Source organism: Neolamprologus brichardi, chromosome 2, assembly GCF_056152115.1.
Source record: "Neolamprologus brichardi isolate AB-2024 chromosome 2, ASM5615211v1, whole genome shotgun sequence".
NCBI lineage: Eukaryota > Metazoa > Chordata > Actinopteri > Cichliformes > Cichlidae > Neolamprologus > Neolamprologus brichardi.
In genome coordinates, this window is record NC_142105.1 from 32,332,170 (window position 1) to 32,360,124 (window position 27,955).

At 40.3% G+C, this 27,955-nt stretch overlaps 2 protein-coding genes across 3 annotated transcripts in view; both read right to left on the minus strand.

Moving 5' to 3' along the window:
* The window catches only part of vimr2 (vimentin-related 2), a 29,154-nt gene extending 25,400 nt beyond the window's left edge, over positions 1 to 3,754 (minus strand). The window contains exons 1-4 of the mRNA XM_006781207.3: positions 3,471 to 3,754; positions 717 to 861; positions 476 to 634; positions 194 to 313 (exon numbers count right to left, since the gene is read on the minus strand). Of these exons, the coding sequence (XP_006781270.2) occupies positions 194 to 313; positions 476 to 634; positions 717 to 861; positions 3,471 to 3,580 (534 nt within the window). The 5' untranslated portion in view covers positions 3,581 to 3,754. The remainder of the gene's footprint in view (positions 1 to 193; positions 314 to 475; positions 635 to 716; positions 862 to 3,470) is intronic.
* A 71-nt stretch (positions 3,755 to 3,825) lies between these two features.
* On the minus strand, positions 3,826 to 27,885 carry ocrl (OCRL inositol polyphosphate-5-phosphatase). Of its 2 annotated transcripts, XM_087851475.1 has the most exons (24): positions 27,477 to 27,885; positions 26,868 to 26,946; positions 23,839 to 23,930; positions 23,445 to 23,483; positions 23,014 to 23,127; positions 18,451 to 18,618; positions 18,122 to 18,365; positions 17,839 to 18,012; positions 16,492 to 16,593; positions 16,268 to 16,382; positions 15,962 to 16,078; positions 15,480 to 15,661; positions 15,153 to 15,264; positions 13,582 to 13,691; positions 13,065 to 13,200; positions 12,830 to 12,940; positions 12,586 to 12,751; positions 12,053 to 12,288; positions 11,336 to 11,359; positions 8,625 to 8,744; positions 6,775 to 6,859; positions 6,462 to 6,589; positions 6,246 to 6,357; positions 3,826 to 5,826 (listed from the first exon to the last, which is right to left on the minus strand). In XM_087851475.1, the coding sequence occupies exons 1-24, from the start codon at positions 27,517 to 27,519 to the stop codon at positions 5,702 to 5,704; spliced, it is 2,934 nt and encodes a 977-aa protein (XP_087707601.1). In that variant the 5' UTR covers positions 27,520 to 27,885; the 3' UTR covers positions 3,826 to 5,701. The 2 variants fall into 2 exon arrangements, with proteins under 2 accessions (XP_087707601.1, XP_087707607.1); XM_087851481.1 differs by lacking the exon at positions 11,336 to 11,359.
* Between the last annotated feature and the right edge of the window lie 70 nt (positions 27,886 to 27,955).

Here is a 27,955-nt window from a genome sequence, read left to right on the forward strand (position 1 = left end):
TAGCTTTTTGGAAATGAACCTACTGTTATAACCAAATCTTCAAATACATTTATAGTCCTTAAAAAGAAAAAAAGCTCAAATTATTCTTTATTTGTCGAGCAGAGTAGAGTTCCCTCCTGACCATTTTTCTGAAGCAGCAATGGGATTTCCATGCATACCAACAGAATACTTGCCAAATACCAAATACAGTTACCTCAGCCACATCTTGTTGTTCCTGCCGGACGAAGATCCTCTGCTGCGACGCCTTCTCATAGTCTTTCTTCAGGAGCTTGAGCTCTTTCTGCAGCTCCTGTGTGTCATTCAGAATCTCATCCTGTGGTGAGAAACAGCCAGACACCGATGGATCTCGACAAGGTTGTAAATCAGACCTGCCCACAATTATGCAAAGTGTGATCCGGCTGATGTCATGATGTGAGACGTGCTTGCATGCCATCGCACGGAGAGACATGCAGCAGACACACCCAACAGCACCTACCCTCTGCTTGCCCAGTCTTTCCACCACAGCGTCCAGGCTGTAGTCGGGCACCGCCACAGTGGAGGTGATGCTGGAAGAGGCCTGGCGATTGTTCAGCTTCTCCTCCAACTCAATGATCTGACATTCAAGAGACTCATTGTCGTCCTCAAAACAACGAGCCTAAAGGGCGCAGGTTTAAACAGAATGAGGTATACACAGAAGAAACCAGCAGAGAGGCAGCAGTTACAGTGTTTGTCCTCACCAGCTCAATCAGCCTGACCAGGCGGTCGTTGAGGGCAGCAATGACGGTGCGGTCCTGGACAAACTGGTCCAGACCTTCTTTGTTCTGAGCCCTGGCAGCTGCAAAGTCGAACTTATCACAGCCGCACTCATCAACAGCAGCAGCCCTGAGAAAAGGACAAAGCACCAAAGACTCGACTCAATATTTTTAAAGGTTTTAGAGAAATAAATTAAACACATACAGAGAGGCTTCATCAAGTTTCTCCCTGCTCATTTTCTTCCATTTCGTTTTATTTTGTAAGGCTGAAATGTTGCTTATTTTGTGATTTTTGGTTCTCTTTTGTTGGTGTTTCTTTCATTTTTCTGTGTTGTATGTTATGTCATATATTGCTCTCACTTCATATATGAGATGTTTTTCGTGGGCATCCAAACCAGGCATTTATCCAGACTGAATATACTTCACTGTAAACATGACATCATGGAGTTATTGGTTCAGTTTGTCCATTTCTTGGCAGGTTTACTCATAATTCTGGAGGATTTGCATGATACATGGAATTCATGGAAGGATTCTTCACTGTTCTTCACCAACACAGGGTAACAGTCAACTCTTAAAAAAATGATGATGATGATAAGGAACACCAACTTCTATCTATATCACAAACCAATCTCTTGATTCTGGATAAAGGGACTCCGCTCATGCATGGTGCGAAGGGAATTTGTAGTCTTGGCAGAGGTATGTAGGTATGTAGTCTCTGCTCTTGTGCTTGAAATGCTCGACTGCGTTTGACGTCACAGCAAATAAAGATTGCACCCTGTGATGGCGTCTGTGCACAGAAGACATTTGTCACTACCAGTTGTTGGTACCTCAGTGCTGATTACTTTACCTACCTATTATGCATTGACATGCATTTTAGGTTGTTAAGCACATTTTGACACATCAGTGTTTTGGGAATTTTCAAATTAGTTATAATTGTTGATGAGATTAATTAATTAATATAACCTAGAGACAGGTACAAGTCATACCCAGATGTCAGATTTTAGCCCATATACATTTTCTCTCGTCAAAATGTCATCTTATATCTCTTGTTTTTACTATATCTACTGTTCTAACTTCTAACTTATTTTATTTCAGAGTGTTATTAGACCATATTACGGGACTTTTTCCCCCCAAAATTTCAAATTTTTATGTTGCAAATTAAAGTCAATGAAGTTAACACATTGCACTAGTTTTAGGTGAAAATGAATATGATGAATATGGCTCCTCCCTTCGTTACGCTGCAATAGAACTTGGGCTTCTAGGGGCTTCTAGGGGCTTTCCACAATGCACTGAGTATTTCTTCTTCACGCACCTTTTTTCCCCACCTTACTATTCATTTACACACCACTGTGCATTTAAAAATGGCCTGTATTTGTATAGCGCCTTACTAGTCCCTAAGGACCCCAAAGCGCTTTACACCAGCGGTCTCCAACCTTTTTTGCGCCACGGACCGGTTTATGCCCGACAATATTTTCACAGACCGGCCTTTAAGGTGTCGCGGATGAATATAACAAAATAAAACTAGTACCGGTACCGAAAAAAAGAAGATTTATTCATAACACACGTGAAAAGACCCAGGAAAACCGAGTAAACGATAAAAACGATAACAAAATAACGCTGAAAACCGATAAAAACCCTGAAAACTATACGTTTAACACCTGAGCCTCAACTCTCGCTGCCCGGTACCAAACGACTCACGGACCAGTACCGGTCCGAGGCCCGGGGGTTGGGGACCGCTGCTTTACACAACCTGTCATCCACACATTCACACACTGGTGATGGCAGCTACATTGTAGCCACAGCCACCCTGGGGCGCACTGACAGAGGCGAGGCTGCCAGACACTGGCGCCACCGGGCCCTCTGACCACCACCAGTAGGCAACGGGTGAAGCATCTTGCCCAAGGACACAACGACCGAGACTGTCCGAGCCGGGGCTCGAACCGGCAACCTTCCGATTACAAGGCGAACTCCCAACTCTTGAGCCACGATCGCCACAATTTCTTTTGTTTCGCCTTCCTCCCCTCACCCCCAACTAGTTGCAATGTAATGATTGAGCTCTCTGAGCCTGGTCCTGCCAGAGGTTTCTTCCTGTTAAAAGGGAGTTTTTCCTTCCCACTGTCACCAAGGTTGTTGGATTGTTGGGGTTTCTCTCTATTAGTGTAGGGTTTGTTTTTTACAAAAACCCAAAACAAATAATCCTAACATTTAGACCAGCTACTCAAATATATAATGTATGGCTTTCATCATTTACTACTGTTAGGTTAGCTGCTATGACCACAAGTGTGAGACTGGCAGCAGAAATAAAATTGTAATTTTGTCCTGAATTCTAGAAAAAGCACTCGACTGATAGTGACATTATTACATCTGACCAATCTGTCAGATAACCTCACAGTCAGTCATGGGGAGGCCAACTTCAACGTACATGTCATACATCGTTTTTGTATTTAACTTCATTCTTAAGGACTATAACAAATAATTTTCCAACTTTGGGATGAATAAAGATGTTATTATAACCACTAAGGTTCTTCAGCATCCACCGGGAAACCTTTGACATGTAAAGCAGTACACTATGTTTTAATCAAGGGGAAAATTTCAGATGTTACCCTTTTAAATGAACTCTCATTCATGTCTTTCATCTGTAACATTTTTCAGGTTAAAATGCCATACCCCTCACAGACAAACTGGTGGACATGTTTGTACACCTTAATATCTTAAGTGGTAAGCAAAACCCACACTGACCTGACAGAGGCCCGGTATTGCCCCGCACACCGCCCGCTCAACCCTCCGTTTCGTCTCCAGCTGTCGTCCTCGAACAGCTTGCGGTAAGAAGACACTCTGAGCATGGCCATAGCTTTGAATGGCTTCAGACTGAGATAAGACACAACAACCAAATGGAGGCAGCAGATCGAAGGAGGATTTTATACTTGGAGGGAAACAATGTTGCACTGAGGTGAAGCAGACTAACTTTGGCGTGAACATCACCCAGTGACCATTTCACACGCACCCGAAGAGTAAGGCCCAAAAACCTGCCGTGCAGTCACCGTTTGTCTACATAAGATTTCCAAGAGGATGAGATTGAGGTGGGGCACAAAACAGCTTTATACACAGTTTTATTTCATTTAAATAAATTAAAAATAAAAAAAAAATATCCGAGAAGTTGAAAACAAATGCATTCTTGTGTACCTTTGAACGTACCTCAGTTTTGTGACAAAACTGAAAAGAGGAACAACAATGAATCCACACACTGTTAACATCAGTTGGTAGAGTGGAATAAGACAACAGAAAAATCAGAGGGTGGTGATTACACCGATTCTTCTGTTTGACATCATGAAGGTTGTATTTCTACAGACAAAAATGAAAGGTTGTTGTAAAACAGTTCTCCCAAATCTATATATAAAAAAAAGAAAATCCCCAAAGTAATTGTTCCATAGACTCATGCCACCGTTTGGCAAATCTCAGAGTGAAAAAGGCCAACAGAGGATTTTGGAGGAAGGATGTTAATAAGGCAGGATGAGCTACTTCAGACCAACAGTTATTTAAACAAGAGTCACGATTGTCAGCATTTTCACATTGCATCATGTGTATATGTCGTCTGCAAAGGTCCTGGGGCATGTGTGAAAAAACTCTGGTTTTTCTGGCATCGTGGGTAAATTATTACATCATTAATGTGAAAAGCTTATGGGTTAAACCGTTTCAGAGGAAATGGGCCTTAGAAGTTCCTTATTACCGAGAATCAGCTGCAGAACAGAATGATCCTCTGTGGCACAAAGACAAGCAGTTTCCTGCAGAGTAATGAGCCATTAAAATCTGCTAATTTCACACCCAGAAAATGCTGCACGAGTTCAAATGAGAACATTAGTCTTTTGGATTTACCCTAAGGGGACAGAACTGCCTAAAAACAATGAATAAAGAGCTTTAAGATGTGGCAAAAGTGAGGGAGAAGATGTGTAAACACATGTAGACGCACACCAACAGTACCACCTTCAGGACAAACTAAACACCATCACAGATTCATACCAGCAGACAGTCAAACAACCAGGTAAACAGTCACTATTTACACCACCAGAAAAGAGTGAGATCTCCACCCGATTCCGATTGACCAGGAAGTTAGTGTGTTAACAGACTTGTTTCGTGAGTCAAAAGGAAATGAGGAAACTGGAGGTAAGGCTGACGGCTGAAGTTACACAAAACACAGCAAACACTTACAACCAAGAGTTTTCTACAACAGGGTGATAAAAACACGTAAGAAGACACCCAATTAAACACTTTTAAAACTGAAAGTAAACTGCAGCAGAAACCAAAGTGTTCACATGGTGCAAACTTGGAGGAAAACAAAAACATAAATAAACAGTTACAATACCATGGGTAAGCTCAAAGGTATCTTAATATTGTCCCCTCAGCTAAACGCTGCAAAATAAATGATTGTCATGATTTATCTTAAGCATAAACATTCTTAGTGACAGATTTGCATGATCATCCCATTTCAAACTATTTTAACAATATATCTAAACATCTTCAGTCCATTTATTCAAACCTAAAGAAGTCTCTTCATTTCTTTAGTGTAAGTGAGTCTCCTATTTAGCATCTATGGATACATATATATATCTATATATAGTGTTTTCACATTTATAACACTCACGGCTTAGGGGTTATTTTGGCAAGAGCACCTACATGAAGAAGTGTCAACTCAGCACAGGTCCTTTAGGGTCATCACAAAGTGCATCAGGTCAAACCTCTCCCAAATGCTTCCAAATCCTGCAACTTGTCCTATTGTGCATGGACTGAAGATATGACAGTTCTAATAAGAGTCTTCAGTACCTTACATATTAACACGACAGTTTGTAAAAGGTAGGGTGCAGAAGAACTGCACTGGTCTCCAGTAGATGTCAAAATACCAGGTCCTTTACAACCGAAGAGCCAGGCTGGGAATCGGCTCCAGGCCAAACTGACACCATAATTAACCCTCAATGTTACTCCTCATCTCCGGCCATTAGGAACCCCAGAACAAAATCGATGGCTTTCTGGCGCTCGTGTGACGTCTGCCTGCCCACAAAATTGGGAGGTGGTCGAATGAGGAGGCTGGCAAAGAGGGTAGCTACGGTAAAAGAACAGGAAACAAAATGTCAGGGATTGAGATTGACCGCAAATAACAGGTCAACATTTAACATACAAAATGCTAATTTATTAGTTACTCACATTTTGCATTTTAGGTCATAAATGTTTAATCTAATATATGGTTACTATTGTATAAACTCAATCCAATACTGGCATTTTATTATATGAAGGCCTGGAAGCTCCGTCTCTGATTTGGTTACAGCATAACTGTATTGTGGTGCACAATGTAATAGTTTATATATTTAACAATTTTAAAATTCACCGATTTGTGCTCTTAATTTGAAAAGATTCAATTAACTTAAATTAATATCGTCCCGCTGCTAATTCAAAACTAAGTGGTTGTGATGGAAGAATCTGCTTAAATAAACTCTGTATTATGATATATGGAGACGACCTTACCAAGGAGACTGGCTGTTAGATTGTTGTTCTGCGAGTGTTTGAGAAGTTCTTTCAGAAAGGCCATCAAGTAGCGAAACACATTGCGGTGAGCTCGAGGCAACTGGGAGATCAACTGTCAAAAATCAAGGTCAACACAGAGATTAACCACATCATAAAACGAACTGTACTCATCTGTACATGAACATGATGCCTCACTTGTTATAAATCAGACTGCACCTGTTTGCAGAGGCGGGTGTCGTTAGAGCAGTCTAGGCACCGTTGGTAGAGTTCATAGCACACCACCGGCTCTGGCAAAGCCTCCAAGAAGATCAGCAGCGCCTCAGCCACAGAGTGGTTACAACCAGCTACACCAACAGTTAAGAAAATTCTTGTAGTTCCATATTTTCACAATGTCGTCTCTGAACTCTGCTCCTGCCTGAACGTCTTACTATCAGCTGTAAACCAGCTGACGTGGATTTTAACACTTGTTGCCATCAACGGATCACAAAAACAAATCTGCTCTGCTTTTAGAACTGGCTTTATAGGATACGGATGGAGTCAGGGATGCTGGTGTCCAGACAGTCGATGATGCTCTGCAGCTCCTCCTGTAGGCCTGGTGTCTGAAATAAGTCCTCCTGAAAGACAACCAGGGACAAATGAGGAATATTAAGGCCTGATGTAGAAACAGACTGAAGGTTTCTGGCACTCCACCCACTTCCAAGGTGCATGGAGCTGAGAATAAAGTTTGAAGAAGCCAAAACACGTTGGTCAAACAATAATGTTCGTAACTATTAGTATTACTGGAGCTTCAAGCGCTTCACATTGAAATTCATATGCCCTTTGTGTCTAACTGTTCTATTTATTGACTTCTTTTCCCTTCAGAGAAGAACAGACAACCTATATATGTTTGCCATTACTCAACAGTAGGGCTGCTCAATTAATCGAATTTTAATCACGATTACGATCTGGGCTTTCAACGATCATTAAAAATGACTGAGCCGATTATTAGCCCCTCCCTCGTGCTTTACTCTCGCGCTGCTCCGTGTGGCAAATCGAGCGCACCTCTCTGCATTTCGAACACGCGTCACAACAATTAAGAGCAGCGGTCTCCAACCTTTTTTGCACCACGGACCGGTTTATGCCCGACAATATTTTCACGGAACGGCCTTTAAGGTGTCGTGGATAAATACAACAAAATAAAACTAGTACCGGTACCGAAAAAAAGAAAATTTATTCATAAAACACGTGAAAAGATCCAGGAAAACAGAGTAAACAATAAAAACGATAACAAAATACCGCTGAAAACCGATAAAAACCCTGAAAACTATACATTTCACACCTGAGCCTCAACTCTCGCGGCCCGGTACCAAACGACTCACGGACCGGTACCGGTCCGAGGCCCGGGGGTTGGTGACCGCTGATTAAGAGGACCCGAGGGAAGCTCGGAAAGCTGAGCAGAAGTTATTTGGAGAGGAGAGTGACTGCCGTTGGTTGAAAAGAGAGGTAAAAAAACTTCAGTGGTTGGAAACATTATGGGTTTGCGGAGTCAGACGTGGATCAAGTAGACACAGTGTGTAAACTTTGCTACAGTGTCGTAGCTGCACCACAGAGCAACACTGCAAAGTTCACTAAACATAGATGTTTACATCTTTCATTTATTTTTTATATTGCAAACATTTGCACTGTTATCAGTATTTGCACACTATTTTATATTATTTTTTAAAGTCATTATTCAATACATTGTTATTGTTAAATAAATATCGTCAAATAATCGAGATTTAATCGTGATTATCATTTTTGCCATAATCGAGCAGCCCTACTCAACAGACCATCTATTGCACTCGTTAATTATTCTACAGGCCAAAATAAAGAACTCAGAAACTCGAGTTATCTGAAAATGCACAAAACTAAGCAGGAGCAAGTTTTTCCTCAAACGGATGATATTTTAAGATAATGGTTTTACAAAACACTGCACAAACGTATGAAACATTATCAGTCATTTCAGCTTATAGATAACAGTAGCATTAAGTTTTTGCTCATCATTTGTATTTGTTGATGTTCCCTCTCTAAAATGCTTTTGTTACTCAGTGTCAGTGGCCTTTTCAAGCACAGACATTCTCCAAAAGAGACCTATCATACTAAGCTACTCTAGCAGAGTGCAACGATAATACTAGTAATAATAATCATAATAGTAATAACAACAATAATAATAACAATATTATCCATCTATAAATAAACACAGTATGTCAATGAGGGGGGTTTTAGCACAGTAATGTTAGCTTCAGTTGGCAATAAAGAAATGTATCAGACAGTAAGCACTGCAAGAATTTATGTAAATCTAAACTCTTTCCTAGAGGTGGAAAAATGTTGGCATATCCAGAAACGAGCTGAAGCTCTCACCTGATCACAGGACTTTGTGTAGAGGTGGTTGACCAGAATCCACACCTCCTTGGGGATCTTCAGAGGTTTGTCCTCAGTACCGGCTCCATCCACCATCAGGAAGTTCATCTTGGACTTTTCCTGTTTGGACAAAAATCAAAATGTCTTATTCTGACAAACAGTAGCAGAGTAATATTGTCATACAGTGTTTATACCGCTTTGATCAGGTGTAACACATGAAAAATCACATCAATTAGTGTAGCAGTGAGGTCAGTATCATCTCTGGAGACTTGTATGAAAGCCATTTTACTCAGAGCTGGATATCACATCCTTTTTGTCACTGAAAATGGATCCCCGAGACTCACGAGAGACACCTAAAAATAACCCCAGCTACTGAGCCTGCACATGAGGGCAGAGGAAACTGGAGAGCAGCTGGGAAGATGCTAACATACAGAACTAATGTAATATGGTGTAAGAAGTATATTTACATTGTAATTAATCTCACAGCGATCAAGGCCAGAAAGCTTTTACATAAAACGCATTACATTGCGCCAGTGTCAAGAAAATGGAGCATGCTTATATTCTAAGTGGTTCTCCGTTTCCCATTTTCACTCATCAAGTCATAAAAAGGAAGAGGAGGTCTGCAGTTAGACTTCATATGAATGTCTCAGCTTCAACACTCCCTCTCATTAGCTTCAGTCATGTGCATAAAGGAGCTGTGCAGCAAGGCAAGCCTGCTGTGAAATGAGATTTAGTGTGTCTGACTTTCACCAGGCTGATGTTTCCTCTCTGCTCTCAATGGCCCATGAAAGATTTAATAGGCGACTAACCCCCCACACACAATCACACTCAGAGTATAACCAAACTAAAGCTTTGTCCGGTCTCTGATTGCCTGTGGATTACCAAACGTGTCAGCGCTGGGAGATGTGAGACGAGCACACACTGATTCACTTTCTGATTAGCTCCTAAGGGTGTGTACTGATTAAAAATGGTAGCTGAACAAAAATAAAGGATACTTATACTTGACTAATCGTTTACAATAATCCTTATTTACAGTATCCTGAGCACTGACGCAGTCCCTCGGCTTCCCCTGACAGAACCAAAAGCTGAGTGCTTCAAACCTGCATTCTTTCTAATGACCACCAGGGGGCGACTCATGAGGTTGCAAAAAGACTTCTAGTTGTATAGCTGTAGCTTCCTCGCTCTGTGACACCAGCACACACTTTCCTGACGACTTTACGGGCTGAGTCACTAGTTTGATGTCATAAAAACATGTAGAGTCAGAATGGAGGATTATTCTGATTATGTTTATTGGCTAATGAATTGTCAACCACAGGTTGCTAAACGGCACTCGGTGTCTACGGTTTCCCAGTTTAAGTTTTCAGTTTCAAAACACAGAGATTTCAATGATAAAAACACTTTGTGGCTTCATAATCAAACTTCACATCGTTTCGATACATTGTTTCAAACAAGCTATTTAAGCTCCATTCATTTTCAGTCAGTTTTCTTCCGATTTGCTACCCATTACAAACAGATTCGTGCAGTAGGTGGCTGCGGTCTTGGTAAATTATTGAAAAGAAATTCTCTTTCTCTCTGACATCATAAAGATCCACTAGCAGAAAAAACTGTCTGAATCTTTATAGTAGGGATGCACCGATACCGATACTGGTATCGGGTATTGGGGCCGATACTGTAAAATGTGTGTGTACTCATACTCGTAAAAGTTAACAGATACCATGAACCGATACCAACTTATTTCATTAATCAGAGGGTGGCTTGTCATTTCTGTTGTAGTTTTTTAGATTGGCCACTAGTTAGGGGGCCAATTATTATTTTATTTATTATTTATTTTATAATTTTTATATTTTATTATTTATTTAATAATAATTATTTTGTTTGTTTGTTTATAATATGGACACGCTGCAATAATTTAAAAGTTTATTTTATTCTCTAACCTAATTTGTATTTATTTTATTCCAAACAGAAGTGTTTATTTATTATTCTGAAAGCTCGAGACAGTGCCAATAGTTCAGTGATATTTTGTAAAATTACAATGTGGAGACTCTGCAATAATTTAACAGAAGTGCTTATTTTTCACTTGAAATTTTTTTGTGGTCGTTTTTATTAAGATTTTATTTTTTTATCGGCAGGGAATATAATAAAACCTGTCTTCCAATTAATTGTATTTGTGTGTGTGTGTGTGTGTGTGTGTGTGTGTGTGTGTGTGTGTGTGTGTGTGTGTGTGTGGTAGAAGTATCGTTTTTTGTACTCTGTATCGGCAAGTCCAAGTATCGGTATCGTATCGGTTTAAAAAAAACTTGGTATCGTTGCATCCCTACTTCATAACTGTCTCAAACCTGGATTTTGGCTCTCAGTGATTACATGCAAAGTCTGAAAAACCGACACAATTCAGGAGCTCGACACAGATCATATTTTTTTCATTAAAAATCACTTCTTTTCATGATCAAAGTCACTGATTAATTTTATGTCCACTGGCAAAAAATGGTTCACCTCTGTGAAATCTGCTGTGTTATAAAGCTGGAAAAAGTTATAACACACATTAATAATGGGACTGACCTTTATAGTATAGGAACCAGTTTCTATATATAACATGAACAACGAGGGAGATTAATAATGCCCCATAAAGCTGATAAAAGAGGTGGTCTTGTATCTCAACTTAAAGTGACCTTGTTGTGCCTGATAAGTGATCAGTATCCGTGTTAATATTTTACCTTCTCCATGTAGCTGTCCTCTCCCTGAGCAAGAAGTCAGCCCACAGCCACAGTGAAGAGTTGGAAATGAATGATCGAGGCAAGAAGAGGCGATGCAGAGAAACAAAGGAGGAAAGAAAGTAGAGAGAAGCACCAGGGATAAACAGAAAAAGTGTCAGAAAAGTGACAGATTCTGGATTGTTTTGTTTTTTTTGCACAAATCATTTGATCAAATCAAAAGTGCAGCAGGAAAATGAAAAAGCTTAAAGTAGAGCTAAAGAAGTACTCATGATAGTAGCTCTACATCCCAAACCCAGATCAGATTAGATCAAAATAGCATAATAGAAGCAGACAGAGGAAATCATGTAAAGTTAGAGGAGTCTATTTATATGAAAGGTCTAAGCTGAGCCAGTCTTTCCTTTTCTTTAGGAGCTCCCTTCCTATGTTTTTGCCACTTCCTTGTTCCCTTGGCCCCTCATAGCCAGAAATATAGTTTGAGATATTTTACACTCTCCAAATATAGGTTCTCTCTGTGACTGAGTTTACCCCACGAGACAGAAGAACCCCTGATGCCTCCTAGCCCAGGGTTCAGGGTTAAAAAAAAAACTACTCTATCTGCTGTGTGCAATCAGTTTGAACAAATCTCAGGAAAATATGTCTCTGTTCACTAATCCTATCTGTTTACACTGTACTAAAAGCATCCGTCTCTCCGAGATTGCCAGACTAGCTTCCTCTTACCAGGTCAATGAGTTTGGTAATGGGGATTTCTCTGATGGGCTTCTTCATGCGGCACAGAGTCTCCAGCGAGGTGCCAAAGCAGCTGGGCAGGTAATTGCCTGAGATTGTAATAAAGTAGTCTTTGCCACGGTCCAGATGAAGCACCAGGATGTCCTCTATTTTGTCTTCTCCAGAGTTGAGCAGTGTGACAGAGTCTTTACTGACATACACCTCCAGATAGATCTCCAGGGTCTCATCTGTTCAAGACAATAAGGGAGGATTAGTGCAAACTCTCCTGCAGGGAAAACGTGTTTTTAACTGTGCCTCAATGATCTGCTTTTGACTTATACGGGGCATAGAGTAGTGGTAAACTCATTTTTAACTAAATTAACATTAAGTGCATTTAACAGCTAGTGATCATTAAAAAAAAAGGATACAACGAGATGCATTCAGGACCAGTTGTTAAACTACTTCACAGATCTTGGTTATAGGTCTAAAATTTGAACCAACAAGATTAACAAAGTAAGAGTGTTATTGGGATCTATGGGACTCACTTGGATCCAGCATTCCATCGCTGGGCTCAGCACGCAGCCAAGGCTTGCAATACTGCGAGTCATTAAGTTTGGGGATGAAGGCGAAGTGACAGGGTACCTGCCCATCATTTTTTATTAGGAAGCGCTCCTTTTGAAGCTGCCTGAACTTGACATTCTCAAATGTAAACTGCAGAGCAAAGGAAGAGAAGCAAGATTATATGAAGAATAAACTTAAGACAGACCCATAGTGTAACAGTACTCTTACCTCTCTCCTGCTCAGAGAAACAGATGGAAGGCAGTCATTTTCCATCCTGTCCATTGCACGAACAATCTCCTCAAACACCTTCTTGTGGCGCTGCTCATCTACCACCTTCACCTGTTACACAAACGCATGAATGCAAATATTAATGTCATTTTTATTCATGCAATAGCATTTGTTTTGTGTAAAAAAAACATGAAACGCAAGACTGCCAGCTTTATGTGACTGCAGAGATCCTCACCCCTATACTAAAGAGGGAGCTGACGGGCTTGTGATCGCTAGTTTGCATTCTCATGTGACTCCGGTATGCTAGCTGCTTGACACTGCTGCCCCTCCACAGGATTCTGTCACACCAAGCTGGGACTCTGCACTTCCCACTGCAGGAAACAGGCACAGTTTCAGAAGCCAAGTCAGAAATCTCACAAACACAGTAATGCTGACACTGTATGTTAGTGTAACAAAATACAGTGTCGGGGGAAAAAAAACAGTGTAATCAGGATTCAAAATAAGATATTTTATTCAAGAAAAACAGAACAAAGAACTGAAGCAAAGAACTGAATTTATACAAATATGTAAAGTGTCCGGTCTATCTGAAAACCCTTTCAACCCTCACACTGTAGTTTAACATGGCTTATATGTTTGATGACCTTTGGTTACTTTTTTCTGTAAATAGCAAATTTGGACAAAAACAAACAAAAAAAACAAAACAAGAAAAAGCTTCTGTGTTTGCTATATTCAACAGAGGGACGTGGCTTTACCTGGAGTCCCATCGATCAGTTTTAGGGTCAAACTTGTACGTGGGAATGAAGGTAATATCCCCTTCCATGAAGTCTGTGAAGGCCTTCTTTGTCTGCCTCTGAACGTTCAGCTACAAATTAGAAACAGGAAAATATTGTTTATTCAAAAAGTCAAAACAGAGCTCATCTGCTTGGAAATAAATAGGCGAAAGAAACTGAAACATTACACAACCTGACAGTAAGTAATACCGGTGTTTGACAATCAGCTTCCCTTATTTCTTTTCCCAGTTTATATTTATCAAGAAATACTTTGTGTTTTAATTTTTCCGAACTTAAACTGCAAACATAAGCACAATCTACTTACCAAGATAACGGTTTTATTTACATACTAAGAACTGAACAACTGCAGATAAGAATCTGACGAGGATAAAATTAAAATACACCCATAGGTCACTTTATTATCTGCACCTTGCTAGTATCAGGTTGGACCAACAACCATGCCACGGTGTTACGGCCCTAGCAGGGCCACCTCCTGAAGTTGTCTGTGTGGGCGTGTCCGACCAACTCTCCTGCCTTACTTGCCACCTTTCCCTTTTACACAGCTGACTCTCGTCAGTAATTAAAGAGATTTAAGCCCAGGGAAAGGTGAGCTCTGGGCCAGAGTGCCATTAGTGTGGTTTCAGCTAGTGAGCTGAGTGTTTTGCGGTGTTTGCAGCTAGTGAGCTGCACTCTTTTTGACTTTGTGCTTTATTGACTAACATTTGAGTTTTGTTTATTTCTTTAAATGGTGATAGCGGCTTGTCAGTCTCTTTTAGTTAGTTTTAATAGAAACTTTAATAAAACTCTTTAATTTAACCCTTATGCCTTCTTGTCTCCTTTTTCTGACCCGAACACTTTTTGTTACTTCCCCCTCACCGCCTAGACCCCTCAGGGGAACGTAACAAGTGGGGGCTCGTCCGGGACTGTTGAAAAGGGAGTTTGAGTTGGAATTGGTTTCTGATTATCTTTTTTCACCTTTAGAGATTCAACTTCCCAGTTAAGTTAGGTGAGTGTCCAGCTGAGCTTTTTAAGTTCTTCCTTCAGGCACCCTTTTATTATTTTGCCTTTTTTATTTTCGGAGTAATCCTGGGTGGGGATTAGTTCCCTGTTGGGGGTAGGCAATTCAGGGCTCCGGTCCCTGACTCAACGTAACACACGGTACAAGTCACTTTAAAAAAAAACCCCAAAAACCTTTCTTCCCTACTCTGATTCTCAGTTTCAAAGTCAAATCCAAATCTTTATCTATATCTATGTATATCTCTATCTATCCATCTATATTTAGTTAGCTATTTGCATTGATGAGCGAATGAGCATCTAATAGTGGCCAGTGAGTGGACATTTTTAACTTCTTTCATGCTTATTCCGAAAACGTTAAAATAACAAGCGAGGGTAAGAAGCAGTGAGGGAGGCATTTTTCTGCTCCTAACAGTAAAACAAATAAAAAATAAAAAAGAGGAACTGTCCCGGTTTTTAAATGTTAAAAGGCAGCCAAAACAGTAGTGAGATTTATGTCACTTTCACAGGAAACATTGAGCAAGGCAACAGTTTCTTACCTGATCATACTCCTGAAGCTTCTTTAGATCACCCTGAACAATGAATTGTTTGACTTCAGCAGCATCGGTAATAAATAGACGATAGTTTAGGTCCCCGAGCCAGATTACGACACTAAAACACACCAAAGAAGCAGAAAGCGCTTTAAATAGCATCTTGGTGATGAATATGATGATTCAGAAATCAGAGATTTGTAGTTTCATTACAAAACTGGTTATGTAATGTTACTGTAACAGACTAAATTAAAGGAGGGGTAAACAAAACCTAAGGCTCACAGTAAAGTCATCCACTGCACATTATTTCTGAATGCGAATGACTGAGGCACTCACTCGTGCTTGACGATGCTGAGAGGAGGGTAGTCCAGTAAGTGGAAGGTCATGCGTGCACATATGTCTTTATAGTCCTGATTGCGGCGCTCAAAGTCTTCCACATGTGCTGCTAGATGGGAATTGACGATGCAGAAGCTAGTGTTGTGGAAAACAAACCTCACTGCTACGCCTCCTTTGTTCCCCTGAAACATAAATAACACAAGAACGCCTTATTGACATTCAGGTAAATACAACCAGGTAGAATATCAATGCAAACTGCAGATAACATGTTTAGTATTTAATTAATCCAAAACAGTGATCCAACAACTTCACGTTCATTAAAAACATTACCCAGGAAGATAAAGGTGCAAGATAGCAGGGATATCTCACAATCAGAGAGTTTACATACACATCATGATCTTTGATACTTCAATAAAAAAAAAAAAGTCATGGCTCATTTATGGTTTTCAGCCACGTTGTATTTTGTCTTAGTGTGAACATACCATTTTTCCCATGATTCCTGTCCCCACGTGCTCAGCAGCCACATCTTTTATGTGATGCTTGTAAGCCTTTTTAACATAAACTACAAGCATCATCCCAACGAGTCGTATGATCCGAACCTGGAGAAATAAAAAAATGAAAATTCATATTTTTACCCACCTACTCATCAATATGACAGGGTGCATGTGCAAATATGAGGAGTTCAACTTATTCCACAGTGTTTTCCCATCATTGTGTTTTCCTGTTGTGCTCCACATTAGGGCTTCGCTTTTTGGTCAACTCATCTTTTAGAAAGTTTCTCTGCTCACCCTCTTGTACTTGGCTTTTGAGTGCAGGCTTCTCTCCACAGCATCGACCCACAGCTGCTCTTTGGATGAGTCCATGTAGAAGAAAGCCTCAGTGCTCAGGTCCAATTCTTGAAAACTAGAAGCATAACCCAAATCATCACACTGGTTGTTTTCACAACATGAGAATAACATCATGATATGATTTTTTTTGCAACAAATGTACTGTATGATGATTTCTTACTGACCCAAGAGCATATATATCTGGAGGTTCAGGGTCACAGCAGAGCCACGGCTCGAGGATGCTGTCTGGAGACTGACCGTTCACATTCCACGTACCTGTGAAGAACCTAGGAAACATGCAGTTTATATATTTAATGCCAACAAAAGTGGTATTCTTCAGTTTTTGGCTTCTGTTCACTTTCAGTTAAGTTCCCAGAGTGGATTTGCTCTTGCAATCAGTGCTAGTTTCACATGCTAGGGGAAATAGATCAATCAAACCAATACAGCCAATACAATTCTACCTAGGGCTGTGCGATATGACCAAAATCTCATATCCCGATATAAGAATTCTATCGTCCCGAAAACGATATAAATCACAAAAATGTAACATTTTCTGTAAATTCTGTGAATCTCGGGCAGCTCGACTTGCGTGAAGTGTTTCCAGCTGGACTCCAGTCCTTTACCTGGAGTTGAGTGTTTTGACCGATGCGTGAAACTATGTATTTTTATACATAAGTTGTAACGGCCGCCGTTTTCTTTGTGAGTATTTATTACACGGTGAGCTGCGGGGAAAAGCCTGTTCTAACATTTGAGTCTGACGTTGAGAGCACGACGGCTCTTTTTGCTTCTCATCTGTAAACTCTGCATACTCTTTCACACGATTCAGTTTATTTTGAAAAGTCTCAACAGGATCTTGAGCTTTATTGTGAAAGGTTTACGTGGAAAACAAACAAGCGGACAGCGGAGCCACGCGACGGTTTTACCGTCGTTGTTGCTAACGACAACGCGTAAAAACAGGCGCTTGTCCGTCAGTAGTGTGGTTATATTACATATAAGAGAAAGAGAGAACTTTAGGAAGTTAAAATAGCCATCAAAACGATGAAAAAAATATTGCTGTAAACAGTTTATTTTACAACAACACAAAACAAACGATAGCGTAATAGGAAATAATAGACGTTTTTATATTGTTATCCGATATATATCGTTATATCGAACAGCCCTGATGTGCAGCAGCATGTTTCAGATGCAACTTTCCACTCAGTGTTATGGAGACGGTGAAGAATCTTTTTGGTTTGTTTTATGATTTTTTTTCATTTTTTTTTTTTCATAGAAGCTCAGTTGCATAGAGCAGAAGTCCAGCAGACTAAAAACGGTATAAAGAATCGGATCAGTCTTTGGTTCAGACCTCGTGCAGATTAAACATGTGATTTGAAGGCACATAAAAAGCAAAGGAAAATAAAAAACCATCAGAGACAAGCACCTAGTGTATCTTTTGCTCATTTCTAAACTAAACTATAATGTCTAAATCATATTTTCACACATAAGTTTTTTCTTCTTATCAAAACAAAAAGAAATTAATGAATTCCACTTACTTGAAGGGCCGGATATCCACATACTCGTTCTCCTTCTTGCCCAGGCGGTGTTTGATGAGGTATTCTCTCTGACCTGCCTGGGTGGAGAACATGGCCTGTCTCATGCTGTTAGTGGTGGGGCTCTCACACCAAGATGGTGGCCTGTCTGCACGGTCAAACCCTGACCTAAAACTACTGAAAAAGCAGGGAAAAATACTTTCAAACCAGCAGTATTATGGACAGAGTATTATGGATAGTTTTAATGTACAGTAAATCTACTTAGCTGTGACAGAGGTTAACTTACTCTGACTTGCTGCTAGTGACTGAGGAGCTGTCTTTGGCCTGTAAGGAGGCAGCTCTGTCTTTAGGGACTGGAGCAGGCCGCGGAGGATTGGATGGAATAGAAGAAGCTTTGCGAGGAGGTAGTGGAGGGAGAGGTGGAGGCTCCCTAGAAGCAACGATGCGATTCTGGTGATTTTTCTTTTCTTCCACTTGGAAAGTGTGGTTGTTCTCAAAGCCAAAGTCTGGAACAATCGACTGAATCGGATCTTCAGACAGAGAAAGTGAAAAACAAAAGTAAACTTAAAAAGAATTAAGACTTTTTTCAACTATTATGAGTGCTTTTATTCTTACTTGTGTTATTCAGAGTTGATGGAGTGTTGTTATTAAGACTGGGGGGCACTGCACTAGTGGGTTTGGGTGGGTTAGCTGTCTTAGCAATCCTTTGTGGAGGGACAGGTACTGGAGTTCTCTGTGGTGTTGGTGTAATGGGCTCCATCGCTGTTGGTTTGGCAGGTTTGACTAAGAAAGTCAATTAGCAGCGTTAGATAGCAGCACAAAAGAGCAAAATCGAGCTTCTTAATACATGTCCCCGTTGAGATGAAAAGGATCAGAACCAAAATTTAGTCAGCATTATTTCTACAAGATAACTTAAAATAAAAATAACCTGCGTAATATAATCAAGTAGGGATGCAACGATACCAATTTTTTCAAACCGATACCGATACTTAGATCTGAGTACTTGCCGATACTGAGTACAAAAACCGATACTTCTACCACACACACACACTGCCCGTGGATTTTCTCTTGACATTTTTCATCGCTTTTCCAAAACCTGAGTTAAAGTTGGCTGTTCCGGTCCACACGGCTGACATTTTGTTTAGTCTAGCTACAGCAGCCTCCAGTTTCTCTTTTTTATCTGGAGCTGCCAGTCTCACTCGTCTAACCCTGTGCCTGTTTAGCGCGGGATGTTCCCCTAGTGGCCAATCTAAAAAACTACAACAGAAATGACAAGCCACCCTCTGACTAATGAAATAAGTTGGTATCGGTTCATGGTATCGGTTAACTTTTACGAGTATGAGTACACACACATTTTACAGTATCGGCCCCGATACCCGATACCAGTATCGGTATCGGTGCATCCCTATAATCAAGTGTAAAACGAAAAGAGATGTGGTCTTGGAAACAGGGGCAGAAAGACCACATTAAACATCCTGTTAAGACGAACAGCAATCACAAGAGAAACGTCATCACATGAACATGCGCCTTATGACAAGAGCGATAAGGAACGGGTTTCTGGTACTTCTTTCACTGAAGGATGAGCATTAACCAGCAAATGACGGTAAACTGGATGAACAGGTTCTGAGAAATAACAGCTCCTCGGAGTGCCACCACCATCCTGCTTCAAAATATTTGTCACAGCAAGATGTTGGTCATTGAGCTCGTAACCAAAACGCTGATTCAAAAGCCAGGGAGGATGTTTAGTTAGGGTGTGTACGGGTTAAACTCTTGGCCAGCTGGACTACATTTTCCAGCACATTAACTTTTGTGTCTCTACTGCATTTTTGAAAAACAGGCAAAAGGAAAAGCAAAAAACTTTTAAAGCCACGGTTTAAACACAAAAGCAATTAGGAAGAATCCAAGTAAATTAGACCGTTTTTTAATTTACTTTGTATATAAATTAAGGAAATAACAGATCTTCTTTTACATTTACAGTGGGGCAAAAAAGTATTTAGTCAGCCACCGATTGTGCAAGTTCCCCCACTTAAAATGATGACAGAGGTCAGTAATTTGCACCAGAGGTACACTTCAACTGTGAGAGACAGAATGTGAAAAAAAAATCCATGAATTCACATGGTAGGATTTGTAAAGAATTTATTCGTAAATCAGGGTGGAAAATAAGTATTTGGTCACCTCAAACAAGGAAAATCCCTGGCTCTCACAGACCTGTAACGTCTTCTGTAAGAAGCTTTTCTGTCCCCCACTCGTTACCTGTATGAATGGCACCTGTTTGACCTCATCATCTGTATAAAAGACACCTGTCCACAGCCTCAACCAGTCAGACTCCAAACTCCGCCATGGCCAAGACCAAAGAGCTTTCGAAGGACAAAGAATTGTAGACCTGCACCAGACTGGGAAGAGTGAATCTACAATAGGCAAGCAGCTTGGTGTGAAAAAATCAACTGTGGGAGCAATCATCAGAAAATGGAAGACATACAAGACCACTGATAATCTCCCTCGATCTGGGGCTCCACGCAAGATCTCATCCCGTGGGGTCAAAATGATCATGAGAACGGTGAGCAAAGATCCCAGAACCACACGGGGGGACCTGGTGAATGACCTGCAGAGAGCTGGGACCAAAGTAACAAAGGTCACCATCAGTAACACACTACAACGGCAGGGAATCAAATCCCGCAGTGCCAGACGTGTTCCGCTGCTGAAGCCAGTGCATGTCCAGGCCCGTCTGAAGTTTGCCAGAGAGCACATGGATGATACAGCAGAGGATTGGGAGAATGTCATGTGGTCAGATGAAACCAAAGTAGAACTTTTTGGTATAAACTCAACTCGTCGTGTTTGGAGGAAGAAGAATACTGAGTTGCATCCCAAGAACACCATACCTACTGTGAAGCATGGGGGTGGAAACATCATGCTATGGGGCTGTTTTTCTGCCAAGGGGACAGGACGACTGATCCGTGTTAAGGACAGAATGAATGGGGCCAAGTATCGTGAGATTTTGAGCCAAAACCTCCTTCCATCAGTGAGAACTTTGAAGATGAAACGAGGCTGGGTCTTCCAACATGACAATGATCCAAAACACACCGCCCGGGCAACAAAGGAGTGGCTCCGTAAGAAGCATTTGAAAGTCCTGGAGTGGCCTAGCCAGTCTCCAGACCTCAACCCCATAGAAAATCTGTGGCGGGAGTTGAAAGTCCGTGTTGCTCGGCGACAGCCCCAAAACATCACTGCTCTTGAGAAGATCTGCATGGAGGAATGGGCCAAAATACCAGCTACTGTGTGTGCAAACCTGGTAAAGACCTATAGTAAACGTTTGACCTCTGTTATTGCCAACAAAGGTTATGTTACAAAGTATTGAGTTGTATTTTTGTTATTGACCAAATACTTATTTTCCACCCTGATTTACGAATAAATTCTTTACAAATCCTACCATGTGAATTCATGGATTTTTTTTTTCACATTCTGTCTCTCACAGTTGAAGTGTACCTCTGGTGCAAATTACTGACCTCTGTCATCATTTTAAGTGGGGGAACTTGCACAATCAGTGGCTGACTAAATACTTTTTTGCCCCACTGTATGTCACACTATAATACAAACCACTCAAGGCCATTTCCTTGTCTTGTATTTTTGGATGCAAGTGCACACGCTGGGTTTTTCTAAGAGTGCGTTCTACAAAAACCTGTCAGCTACAAATGCATGACATCTATAATCTGTGTGGAACAGATATAATCATGAACCTCAGAAACAAGCAAGGGGGAAAAAACAAATACAAAGCTTTGTTTTATAGGCAGCTGACTGGTTACTAGAGGTGGGAATCACCATACATCCCACGATACGATATTATCACAATACTTAACGCACGATACGATATTATTGCAATTTTTTAAAATATTTTGCGATATTCAGATTCTGTACATAAAGGTAAACTTTATCAATATTCATTTTCTCTAATATCAAAGTCTCACACTCAGTCTTTCTCTCATTTCAGTTTTATTGTTGACAAACTGAACGGTTTGTATTACAGTCTAGTCCAACTTAACTGAATCAACCATCTGGTACAATTATAGCTATTCTGAACTATGCAGTTTATGAAAACTATGCAGCCCCTTCAGCAACTGAAGACTTTGAAAGTAAATTAAAACAAAATATAATTTTACATTAAATAAAAAAGTTTTAAACTTAATTAAAATAAAACATGTCTTAAATTAAAATAAGTAAACTGTCATGTTTATTGCTGCCAAAAAAAAAGTTAAACACATTTGGACAGTGAAGGAATGTCAGGATTCTTGCTCAGAAAAAGGATCAACATGCTCTGAAGTCAGAGCACAAAAACCTTTTTGTAACAAAATATCGATTTCTGCTGTCCCTGTATCGATACATTATTAGCAAACAAAATATCACCATGCTACACAGTATCGATTTTTTCCCCCACCCCTACTGGTTACTTATACGTAAAAAGACTTCACAGCTTCAAATTTAACTTTGACTGTTTATGATTTTATATAAAACAAACACACACATCCTGCAGTGCTTTACACGTCTCCACCCTGGACTTACGTGTACAGATTAGGTCATGTAACTGAATACAATTATCCCAGTGTTCTTAGCCAAAAGGCTGCCAGGAGTTCAACAATGGCATGTGAATTACTTCTATACATCCAGCTTCCTAGAAGCTCTTCTCTCCAGTTAAGATATCCAGATAAAATGAAGATAAACTACGGATGGGTGTGGATAAGATTACTTTATTACTTCTTTCAGCACTCACAGTGAGGTGCCGATCAAAGCAAAAGCAACGCATGAACACCATTCGATATAATCTCCTCATGCTCCCAACATAACAGAGGCTTATAACATTTAAGACCTTTATACATTATAAGTATATCTGAACACATCTGGCCACAGCTTATAAGGCTAAAACGTAAATCTAAGAGTGAAATCACAATAAACAAACAAAGTTTTTTGTCCTTTATTGCTGCATTCAAAGAAGTGGGCTTGCACCCATGGAGGTGGATCTGATTTCAAAAACTGAGGCCAAGTAGTCTTTCCACCAGTATGTCAGCAGCAAGAATACACAGGAAATGAGCAAGAGGTGTAATCCACCCTTTGTAAATAAATGTTAGATGAGTCATTAAATAATTAACTACCCCACTGCTTTAGATGACTGAAACAGTCGAGTCTTACCTACTGGTTGAGCGCTCTTCACCTGGGTGAGGAAAGTCTGAGTCCGATCATCATCCTGCAGTTCCAACAGCAGCTCTGGGGCTTTTTCTCCTTTGATTCGTACTTTAACGGAAGCTTGAGCAGGAAACAGAAAGCACACATCCTTAGACTTTGCAAACTGTCCGGCAAACAAAACAAATCGATTTAGAAGTGAACCAATTCAGCGTTCTTTCAGAAAACCCTGACAACTCCTGACCTGAGTGTACTACTACATAAAGACATCTGCAGGCATGCTCTGACAATGCAGTAAAACTAGACAGGTGTTGTGTTATAATTAATGTCATGATTCACCTTGGAAAGCCTGGCTTCCAACACCTTTTTATAAGATCTTTTACACATTATATTGACTCAAATCTCATATCAGAAGAGAAAAAGAAAAAAAAACTACTTACGATCTACTGACAAATCAATAAGAAGAGCTTCTTCAGCTTCTGAAAGGAAAAAAGGAGAGCTTAAATAGTGCCATTCAAGTAGTCTGCAGAGGGAAACTTAGTAGTGCTGTTACAAGTATTTCTACAGGTTTTTAATGTTGACCACTGCTTACCATACTGGGACACTGTGTGGAAATTTTTTACACTTTCTCATTAGGTGCAACGGAAAAGCTCCTTTCACTTTTACTTTTGGCGCTGTGATATTGACTAAACATTAACTTCACATGGAATAGAGGTCAAAGAAAGTGAGGTGTGACGGAGAGAGCTCACAGAAAAATACACAAACGTATCCGGACTGATTATACTCAGGATATAAAACAAGAGAAAAATGGAGAATAATAAAAGGGTCACATACCTCGTACAATTTCAAACTTAGCATTGATGGGTATCGATAGCTGAGCCACTGGACGAGACACAACAGCATCAGGGTTGGCTAAAACACCCAGTCTGGATCAAAACAGTACAAACTCCTACTTAAAATCAGCTCTGTGGTGTTTAATATCACATAAGCTTAGAAGTAAATCCAACTAAAACACAAGAAACATACAGACAACCTGCAGCAATATAACCCTCTTATAACGGCCATTCTTTTGCAAGTAGCAGCAAGTTTCATGCAACATTCAGTATGGAAATATTAAAGTCAACATCTGAGATTCAATGCTGGTAGATTAAGCACATGCACACATGCAAAACGTATGTCTATCTGCAGTTAAAGATTAACAAACAAACAGTGTGTGTCATTCGGGTTTTGCTGACAAAAGTTCACTGGAGCCGCACAAGCTTTGCGTCAATAAACATTCAGCTCAATCAGCTTCAAGTCCGTGATGTGGTTTGATGTAGGCTCATTTTTTCCTTTCTAACAATTGCTGACTAACAATTGGGGTCAAGACTGCGCTCAGGAAACTGCCCACGCTTCCCCTCCACTTCACAATAAGTCAAATTGCATATAGTGAGAGGAAAATGATTCAGCCATTCGAGAAAAAAAACGTGTCAGAGGAACTCGGCGTTGACCAGAATCAACGTCTGATATTGAAAATTACACAATCGACAACCGAGAAAATCGAAAACCCCTCAGGAGAACATAAAAACATACTACATGACCATACAACACAGAATAATGAATAAAATATATGGCGGACCTCATGATGCTCAGATTTGTCAAACGTATTTATCTGACTTTCTAGTATCCATTTCTATTTAACCAACTTTGGATGTCTAAAATCTTTAAAAATAACCTTAATCACTCTGGGTGTAGCACCTCTACTATAGCTGAGAGTATAGAAAACACTAAACTGCGGCAAATACACGATTCCTCATTATTGTAAATGAAAACAGTGAACTGGCTAAGAACACGGAGGTCCTCACCTAATAGTTTGCTCAATAAAATCTAAAACAAAAAATGCCACGAAAATGCCTAAAAATTAATATTGATTAATATCTTTATCAGCAAATATTTGAAGCATTTATTATTAGATGTGACTGGAAATCTGATATATACAAACTTTATGTCCTGGTGACCATTTAAATTCAAGTTTCTTGAGCCAATCATTTTAACAACCCGAATAAGTGGCGTCTGGGGGGGCTTTGATGAAAGATTTAAAGATTAAAGCTGACACAGGATCTGGTTATCTAGCCATTTCTCCCTGTAAGGACTAATTTAGTGTGTTTTTTAATAGAGTTAGTTGAGCATGTAGCTTGTGTGCTCATGTGAGTGTCATTACAGCCTAGGAAGCAAAGGAATTCTAGATAATCTGCAGTGAGCTGCCTGCTGGTGCAAAATAAATGCTTAACAACCCAAGCCACAGTGACATTTTCAAATAACCCCACACTGTCACAACATAACCTGAACAAATGCTAGGGGTGTAAAAAGTACACAAACTAAGTGTTACACACAAGTTGTTGAGTAAACTCTAACTAGGAAGTGGTGTGGTATGTGTGGAGCAAGTTTACATCAGCTGAATGGACTTGAACACTCAACCATATCACCGCAGCCCTGCGGGCAGCATCGTCCTTGTAAGTGTCCTTCTGAGCTCAGAGGAAGAGCCCCATGAAGAGTCACTCAAACTGCAGCATTCACTCTTTTAGCTGTGCTGCATGACATCTGACACTAAAGATTTCTGACTATGTTATGTTGCATTTGTTTCAGATTCTCTGGCGGTTTGCACTTTCCTTTTTTTTTACATTTAGCCTAGGAAACTATAAAATCTACAAAGAACAAAATCCAGGAAATCTGGATAGATATTTTACAGTGAAAACATAGAAACAGAAACATACTGAGGCACTCTCTCGGGTAAAATCAAATCAGGGACCATGAGAAAGCCTGAGACAGGAATTCCCCTACTTTTAAGTCTTAACTTATCATTTTACCTGAAGGTAGACAGTAATTTTTTATGATTACATGTACCACATAAAATCTATCAATTATTCCTGGATTATTTTTCTTTGTACTTCTTCCTGCCCCACTGAAGAGCACTTCTCATTCCTTATAGCCATGCATCATTTTCCTTTTCTTATTGCAAGATCTATTGGTTAGATAACGCCCAACCCTAAAAAGATAATCCAACTACACTCAACAGGCAACAAGAATAACAAGAAGATGGATACACTGTATTCATAAAGGGTGGCCATGGTCAGCAACAATATGCAGGAAGGCTGTGGTGTGTAAATGATGTTCAGCTCTCTGTTGTAATGAGTGGATATCTGACTTAATGCAGCCTTCCTGTGAGCTAAAAGCAATCTGGCCATTCCCTTCAGACTTATGACAAGGCACTTTTGCCCACAGAACTACAGCACACTGGATATTTTCTCTTTTTCAGGCCAAACTTTGTAAACACTAAAGATGACTGTGCTGGAAAATCCCAGTAGATTAGCAGTTGCTAAAATACTCAGACCAGCCCATCAGGCACCAACAACCACACTACAATAAAAGTCACATAAATAACCTCTTTTTCGTGTTCCGATACTCAGTTTGAACTTCAGCAGGGTTTCTTGACCATATTTACATGACTAAATGCACTGAGTTACTGCCATATTATTAGTACCTAACCAAGTGGCCAGTTAAACTATATAATTATCCATCATCCTGCCAAGTACTCAGTGTGACGCTATCACGGCACACCTTTCTGACCTAACAGAGTGTATTTTGAACCATACCGATATCACAGCAATTGTGGGTCAGAGATAGGAGGAAACATAAAAGACAAACCCAGAGTTGGGCAGACACCTCAGATATGCTACAAACCACAGCTTTACGAGCTCTCACAAACCTAGGGTGTTCAAATTGTTTCGACAACTCATTACCACTACTTATGGTTCTCAATAAGTTTATCTACTGCTTGACAAAAATCACATTGTTTTTCAGTCATTTGGCTCATTGATACTTACATAAACTCTCCACCGCGTTCAATTAGTGACAGGAGTCTGGGCTCCTTCTTTCCAGACCTCAGCTCCAGGCATTTTACAGTGTGAGCAGCACAATCAAGGAATTATTGTGACTGAGAATGAGAAACTAGTGACTGTCACGCCAGGCTTTGTAAACTGAGATTAGATTACTGAGATTACACTACAGATACTCCGAAGGGTTAGAACAAGCCATGCCAGTTAAAAGGTGGGCAACTTAAGGTTATAAATGAAAACAGCAGGAGGTGGGACAAAACACCGCAGATGCTGGGTTTGCTGGTGCCACTGCAGGTAATATTTTTAGCTTAAGGATGTAAAGATGTAAGGATGGCCAACGTTATTCTGTACAAGTGATTTGAATTAGCGTTAATTGCATGACACTGGGCATATATCTGTGCGGTTAGCAATGAACTGGATTAAAAGTGAGCTGTAGCTACTTTATAACATGATTATTTAAGTGCACGGTTACTGAATATCTCCATATTACTGAATTACTAACGTTGCCTAATGGGCTTCACTAAAAGCTAACGTTAGCCAACAAGCTAAAGCCAAAAAACAAAACAAAACAAAAAATACCATAACTCAGAAAGGATATTGCCAAGCATTCCTCGCTGCATATCCCCAAAGAGGAATCCATTCTTACCGAGAGGAAATAAATATCAGTTTATCATTTGGGTTTATATCACTTCGGTGCGGACGTCAGGGCAGGGAAAGTTAAACCTCCACCCGGCGCTGCGGCCTCCTTCCGGGAAGCTTGGCTGCTAATGCTAAACGCCAGCTGATGATGTTGTTGTTGTTGTTGTTGCTGCCGTTCCCGGATAGTATTAAAAATATCACAGTTAGAAACTTTAAAAAGAAAGAAGAAAACCCCGGCTCTTCTTGTGTCCTCGTGAATGCCAGAGAGCAGGTTGCACAGGCTACATAGCTTTAGCTTGCAGTTTTATGATTTAGCCGCATATGCTACAGCACAGAGTTTGATATGTGGTGGACTCCCTCCTCCTGCCGCTCCTCACCCTGTTTAAGGGCTCATCATCCTGGTTTTTTGCGGCAGTTGGCTTCGAGTATGAGCTTAA

What these genes read in the sequence shown, in the direction of transcription:
- ocrl (XM_087851475.1), bottom strand. Translation starts at nt 27,519, where the DNA reads ATGGATTCCTCTTTGGGGATATGCAGCGAGGAATGCTTGGCAA. An exon ending in CAAAAGCCAAGTACAAGAGG is followed by an intron (nt 16,079 to 16,267) that starts GTGAGCAGAGAA and finishes TTATTTCTCCAG; the next exon opens with GTTCGGATCATACGACTCGT. An exon ending in TTTCTCTGAGCAGGAGAGAG is followed by an intron (nt 12,752 to 12,829) that starts GTAAGAGTACTG and finishes TTTGCTCTGCAG; the next exon opens with TTTACATTTGAGAATGTCAA.